This window comes from Oratosquilla oratoria, chromosome 44 (genome assembly GCF_046742065.1).
Source record: "Oratosquilla oratoria isolate Oo_2021 chromosome 44, ASM4674206v1, whole genome shotgun sequence".
NCBI classification, from domain to species: domain Eukaryota; kingdom Metazoa; phylum Arthropoda; class Malacostraca; order Stomatopoda; family Squillidae; genus Oratosquilla; species Oratosquilla oratoria.
This window is the reverse complement of record NC_134820.1, coordinates 2,340,132-2,347,631: the sequence shown is the minus strand read 5'-3', so window position 1 is coordinate 2,347,631 and position 7,500 is coordinate 2,340,132. Positions and strand designations below refer to the sequence as shown.

The 7,500-nt window shown below is 39.9% G+C and overlaps 1 protein-coding gene across 1 annotated transcript in view; it reads right to left on the bottom strand.

Moving 5' to 3' along the window:
* Positions 1 to 2,396: 2,396 nt before the first annotated feature.
* The window catches only part of LOC143022194 (uncharacterized), an 8,277-nt gene continuing 3,173 nt past the window's right edge, over positions 2,397 to 7,500 (bottom strand). Inside the window, exons 2-5 of the mRNA XM_076180293.1 lie at positions 6,968 to 7,251; positions 3,500 to 6,853; positions 2,832 to 3,280; positions 2,397 to 2,400 (exon numbers count right to left, since the gene is read on the bottom strand). Of these exons, the coding sequence (XP_076036408.1) occupies positions 2,397 to 2,400; positions 2,832 to 3,280; positions 3,500 to 6,853; positions 6,968 to 7,251 (4,091 nt within the window). The remainder of the gene's footprint in view (positions 2,401 to 2,831; positions 3,281 to 3,499; positions 6,854 to 6,967; positions 7,252 to 7,500) is intronic.

Below are 7,500 nucleotides of genomic sequence, written 5' to 3'. Positions count from 1 at the left end.
TCGAGCATACAGATATACAAGAAAAGTTGCGCTCAACTTATATCTCTCTTAATGGCGCAATCGGTAAGTCACTACAACACTTGTCATTTGCTAGCCTATGTTCTAGTCCTTGGCCGTACCACGTTTCAATTTCTGCATGCTGGCCTCCGCGGATCTCCTGATGTTGATGGTTTAGAATTAAAGTGTCCTGTGGTTGATATAAATGTATATCTGTTCACTGGAACCCATTTAGTGTTGTACAAATACTTTCCCGACGTTCGTATACTTACCAATTGTACTATCATAGTGGAGATGGGTTAAACGTAAAATTTCGTGTATGTGTATGTAACTCGAGCATACAGATATATAAGAAAAGTTGCGCTCAATCGGTAAGTCACTACAACACTTGTTACGTGATATCCCTGGTTCGAGTCCTTGGCCGTACCACGTTTCAATTTCTGCATGCTGGCCTCCTCGGATTTCCCGATGTTGATGGCTTAGTATTAAAGTGTGTTGTGGTTGATAAAAATGTATATCTGTTCACTGGGACCCATTCAGTATTATATATATATATATATATATATATATATATATATATATATATATATATATCCTCTTTTTCTCCATCCTTCTTTTTTCTCCTCGCTTTTATTTTTTCTTCTCCTCCTGTCTTCCTTATTCCCCCTCTTCTATATTTTTATATTTTCGTCTTCTCTGGTTATTCCTCTCCTAAACGTCTCTCATCCCACTTCAATTTAACTTCACTCATCATCTTGCCAAAACGCATCTGATCTCACCTCACCATCTCATTTCGAACGACCGCAATCGATCTTGCATTACCTGATCTCGGGCCACAGGATCGTGCATCAGCGCCTCACCTCCCATCGGCTCAACTCATCTTAACTCGTGCGGAGAATAAGTTTCATCAATCTTTTACCATGACCTTGCTTGTTCTACTCTGCTCTACTATGATCTGCAGCTCTTCGTTCTAAATTTAAATGTTTTCTGATATTTTTTTCTTCTTTAATATTCGCTTCCTCGCTTCCCTTTTTTCCTTCTTTCTCTTAATTTATTTCCAAATTTGTCTCACAATTTTTTTTGTTTTGTTTCGCAAAGGTTCCCCTTAATTTCTTGTATTCTTCCGTCTTACCTCTCCCCCTAACTTTGTTCTCCTTTAACTCATACTAAACGTCATTTTGATCTTATTCTTTTCTTTTTCTTTTCCCGTTTCCATTCAACTGGCTCTTTATTAATTCTCAGTTTCATCCTTTCTGATTTTTCTTCTTGTTTCACCCCTTTCTTATCGTAATCCATCAGTTTTCTTCTTGTAACTCTTCTCATAGTACTGCTTTTTCTATCTGTACTAACATTCCTTACATTTGAAACGGTATTTTTTATATAATCTGCCACAACTACAAACAAATAGAGCACTTTTCTACAATATGTAATTATGTATCATATATATGTTTATATACATATGTGTATGTATATATATATATACATATATATATATATATATATATTGTTATGCCACATCTTCCCAGGGCACGATGATCCCCGAGTATTCCGATTGAGGGCCCCAATATGGCGTAACAAAGTCCGAATTAACTGAGAGAGGACTTGGGCCCTTAAGTTATGCGTAATTACCAGTCAACTGTTTCTTATATTGTTTCAAATAAAGAGCAACAAAGGAAAATAGATTTAATTATAAATGGGGGCTTAAGCATGACAGAACAATTCCAATTTAGAATAAGATGCTGCCGGCGAATGAGAATTGAAACATGGAAAAGCCGGCAGCTTTTAACAAGAGTATTAAAGAAAATAAAGATCTTGCACAAGTATAACCATTACCATATAGACAGACACACACGGAATATAATAATCAAAGTTAAATTAAATCACTAGAGACCTAACTGCACTGGAACTAAAAATGTTTAATCTTACTTGACACAGGGTATTCTCACCAGTTCTTACTACCACGGTCCCTCCAGACAACTCAAACACTCACCTGGCCGACCGCCCACGTCACCTTCGGCCACCAATAAAGCAAAACTAAAGGCATCCACATTCTTTGTTACAAGATACAAATTTATATCCGACTGTACATGACGATTACATATAATTATTCATGTACTAGTGCGTTTAAGCATTCACATTACACCACCATACAAGGAATACATTCATCGTACCTTCGAACAACGTATCACCTAGCAGACGACAGTAGTCGTTGAAGGCGAACGGACAATAAACTTGCATAGTACATGGTTTCATACATAATACATAGTTTCATACATAGTACATAATACATACACAATACATAATTTACATAATACATAGTTTCATACATAGTACATAATACATACACAATACATAATACATAGTTTATCATAGAAAAAATGCACTCTTGCATAACACCCTCACCTTTAAATTAAACACAATAGTGTTTATAACCGGAATAGTGCATTTTTCAACTACAAGTTCCAAAATAGTAAAATAAACTTATACAATAATTCATAGTACATTACAAGATATTGAGGCAATAAACAACCAGCCTCAACCACACTTAGATTACCATACAGTAGTCGTGACCCTAATACCACAGTACAGAAACCACGATTGTCAGAAGACTTTAGTACGGTCTTGATAAACTGTCTGCAATTACATTATTTTTACCGCTCACATGTTTTATTTCCAGGTTGTATGGCTGTAAAGCTAACCACCACCTTGTCAACCTCATGTTCTTGTTTTTCATATTGTTCACAAAGACAAGAGGGTTATGATCACTATAAACAGTTATTTTTTGTGGGTCATTTCCAACATACACATCAAATTTTTCCAAAGCCATCAACAACGCTGCTGCTTCCTTCTCTATAGTGCTGTAGTGTCTTTGGTATTTCTTGAATTTCGCAGACATATAACATACAGGAAACAATATTCCATCATGTTCTTGCATTAACACAGCTCCTGCAGCAGCATCACTAGCATCAACATTAATAGTGAAATTTTTGGAGAAATCAGGACCATGTAAGACAGGTTTGGAAGTAAGGATTGACTTTATCTTATCAAAGGCTTCTTGACATTCTAATGTCCATCTAAATTTTACTTTAGGACTTACTAAGTCAGTGAGTGGTTTAGCAAGTTTACTGAAATTAGGGCAGAATCTCCGATAATAACCTGCTACACCTAAGAAACGCTGGACTGCTTTACGGTTGGCAGGAGCAGCTAAAGCCTCTATGGCTTCCACCTTGGCGTGCATAGGTGCAACCGTACCGTAACCCACCTCATGGCCTAAAAAGGTCACCTTTGCATGAGCAAACTCAGTCTTCATTAGATTGACAGTCAACCTAGCCTTCCTTAACCTCTCGAACAAGGACCTCAGGGAAATCAAGTGTTCCTCCCACGTCTGAGAATACACGCACAGATCATCGATGTACACACACACACCTTCCAAGCCTGCAATAACATTAGACATTAGACGTGAAAACTTTGCGGGTGCATTCCGTAAGCCAAATGAAGTTACTTTGTATTGATATAGTCCACTAGGTGTTATGAAACTTGACACACGTTTTGCCTCCTCAGACAGTGGCATCTGATAGTAGCCACTCATTAGATCTAATTTAGTTATAATTTTGGCCTTGCCGATTGAGTCAATTAAGTCATCTATGCGAGGAAGAGGGAAGTTGTCAGCCTTGGTAAGTGCATTAAGTTTTCTGTAATCAGTACACATTCTATACTCCCCATTTCCTTTTGGCACAAGAATACATGGAGCAGCCCAGTCACTCTTACTTGGCTCTGCTAAGTGATTATCAAGAAGAAATGTTACCTCTTTCTGGAGAATAGCTGCCTTATGGGGGGACATTCTATAGGGCTTTTCTCTTACCGGGGCGGCACCTTCCACTAGTTCAATATGATGAACTGCCTCAGTCGTTGGTCTCGGCACATCTCCAAAGATTTCCACAAACTCTTGCAGTAATTCTGAAACATCTGACTGTTGGCTGTCAGACAAATGATACAACTTACTATTTAGATTAGCAAGGACATCAGAATTCTTGAGTTTGTTACCTACAGGAATTTTATCAAGGTCGTCTTCACTTTGCATCTCCACAACTTCTAAACTATTTACAGTACCATCTACCTTCTCCTCTGTCTTAGCAGCACTTCCCGAGTCTCTTCTATGGTACTTTTTAATCAAGTTTACATGTACTAACCTTTTTGTTTTTCTGTGATCAGGAGTGGATATCACATAGTTCAAATCTCCCCGTTTACCTATAACTCTGAAAGGTCCCTTGTACCTTGCTTGTAATGGACACTTTCTTACGGGCAAGAACAACAGAACTTCATCCCCAACCTCAAAGTTACGTTCTACTGCATCTTTATCATAATTTTCCTTCATCTTTTCTTGACTTAGTTTTAAATTACATTGTGCAAACCTGTGTACCACATCTAGGTTTTCCTTTAACTTAGACACATACTCAGACAAGTTATCGGCATGCTCCAAGTCTATCCAGCTCTCATGGAGTAGCTTCATGGGTCCTCTTATGTCTCTGCCAAACAATAGTTCACTTGGAGAAAACCCGAGACTAGATTGCTTAGCACATCTGATCGCATATAAAAGGAATGGCAAACCCACATCCCACTCATTTCCAGTCTCATGACCATACTTTGCTAACATTGTTTTAAAGGTTCCATGAAAACGTTCCAAGGCTCCTTGGCTTTGGGCATGATAAGCAGATGCAATATATTGTTTAATCCCAAGAAGAGACATTACTTGCCTGAAGATATTTGATACAAAATTGGTACCTCTGTCGGACTGCACAATCTTCGGTATTCCGAATAGGGTGAAGAACTTTGTCAAGGCTGGCAACACAGTCCTGGCTGTAATGGAACGCAGTGGAATGGCCTCTGGATACCTGGTGGTAGTGCACATTAGGGTTAACATGTACAGATGCCCCTTTTTGGTTTTAGGAAGGGGGCCCACGACATCAATTATCACATGGGTAAAAGGTTCCGGCACTACAGGAATAGGTTGCAACGGTGCAGGAGGAATAACAATGTTAGGCTTACCTACCAACTGGCATGTTTCACATGTTTTACAATATTGTGCTACTTGTCTATGGATACCAGGCCAATAGAAGTACTTGATAATCTTGTCCAAAGTTTTCTGCACACCCAGATGTCCTCCTATGTAGTCATGTGAAAAACTGATGACTTTCTCTCGATACACGTCCGGAACGATAACCTGATGAAACTCGCACCAACTCTCATTTGCAGGAACATCTGGCGGTCTATATTTTCTCATTAGTACATCATTACGAGTATAATAACATGTAGCTTCATTTGAGATGTCCTTCTCTTGTATGGCCCTTGCAAATAATGGGATTAATGTCCTATCAGCTTTCTGGGCAGATATCAGATTACTACGAGTCATTGGGAGAACACTTATATCCACACGTTCACTTACATTACTCTGCGCTTCATTCACTTTATCGCTAGACAGACTGCACGGCAGAACCCCGGGACTAGGCGAATCCACATCACGATCAGCAAGTTCATCTGGCTTAACAGCAGGTCCTGTACTAGAGTCTACATTAAACAAACTACTAATATCCATATCAGCAGTTTCTTCACTGGTTTTCATCCTTGCCTGGCTGCGAGTAACTGCGCATGCTGGAAAAATATCTCCACACTCGCTTTCCAAACCCTCGGCAGGATCCCATTCCAGTGGAGTCGTACTCACCACGGGATCAGGCACAATTAACTTTCCCGCTATATCATTTCCTAGCAAGAAACTCACTCCCTCAACAGGTAAAGTCTCTCCAACTCCAACCAACACAGGCCGAGATAATAATTCGGTTCGGAGGAACAACTTACACAGGGGAACCGTCATCGTACCCCCAACGCCCTTTATCAATACATGCTCACCCGTCAACGCCTGTTCTACGTCAGGAACAGCGCTTTGTAATACCATACTGAGCGATGCAGCAGTGTCTCGCAACACAGTTACAGACACTCCGGGCCCATCCTCCTCGACAGACACTGTACCAGGGAATACAAATGGGTTAAATAGACTGCGTTCTCTTCCCACATCAGGATCCCCTTTTTCCTTTACATCTGCAGAAAGCAAAGTTACATTAGCAACACGTTTCTCTCTAGTCAACTCAGAACACCTTGCCCTTACGTGCCCAAATTTTTTACAGTAAAAGCAACCAATTTTTGACACATCTGTATTGCTTTTACCCAGGGTCCAGGTACCTTTACCCTTGTGTACCTTTCCCTCTTGTGGTTGAGAAATGCCTGGAGGGGAAGGAGGCTTACTTGATTTATGCGTTAATGTATAATTTTCCGCCAATGTGGCAGCTCGATCAATTCTACTTACTTCCTTTTCTAGCAAATAGGTTCGAACGTCCGGTGGAATACCCTTAACATACTGTTCCAGTGCAATTAGTTCCTTTAACTCCTCATAAGTTTCAATTCCGCTAGCTGATAGCCATCTATTAAATAATCTATTAACACTGTTACCATACTCGAGGTATGACTGGTGGTTTCCTCTAAAACAGTTTCTAAACTTTTGTTTATAAAATTCTGGAGTGCATAAGTATGCCTTCAGCACTGTATCCTTCACTACCGAATACTGGCTCTGATCTTCAGAGGACAAGGATAAATATGATGAACGAGCCTTACCCACTAAGGCCGTTTGTACCAGCACACACCAATATGGCTTAGGCCAGGAGAGGGTGGTTGCCAAACTTTCGAACTGCTCGAAAAACTCCTCCGGGTCACCCTCTAGGAAAGTAGGGACAAGGCGTACTACGCGGTTTATATCAAATGTAGGTTCCAGCAACCCTTGGACACCCTGCTTCTCCATCATTGCGAACTTCAAGTTCGTTTCAACCTTAAGCCTTTCAAGTGCTATCCTCTCCTTCTCCAACTCCTTCTCCAACTCCTTCTCTACTTTAAATTTCTCTAGAGCTATCCTCTCTTTCTCTACCTCCAACTCCATCTTAGTAATTTCCGCTTTATCCTCATCTCTCTCCGTCTCTCCTTGAAGCTCCATGTCACACAATGCCTTGGCACTATCCTCCAGAATTTTTTTCGAGATCAAATCTTGAATGACTGCTTTCTTAATATCAGCCTTGTTAGATTTACCTGTGATTTGAACCTTGTAAAACCTAGCCAAAGCTATCCAGTCATCCTTAAGTACTTCACAGTTCTGCAAAAGGGCAAGCCCAGGACTCTTAATGAATTGTGCAATGTCAAAAGACTCCATATCAGCTAGTGAGGAATTATAACCTAATTAATACAATGTTCATAAACAATGGTTAAATACTCAAGAAACAGTAAGCATTTATTATTCACTGCAAGTATACCGCACTAATACTACACCGCTGTACTTATACTTTATAGTACGATACCTTGTTCTGTATAATACACTCGTTGCACAATATGGTACCCCACATATAGTACGATCGCCGCACAATCACAATACGTGCAATCATAATACCACACTATAGTACCCGGTAT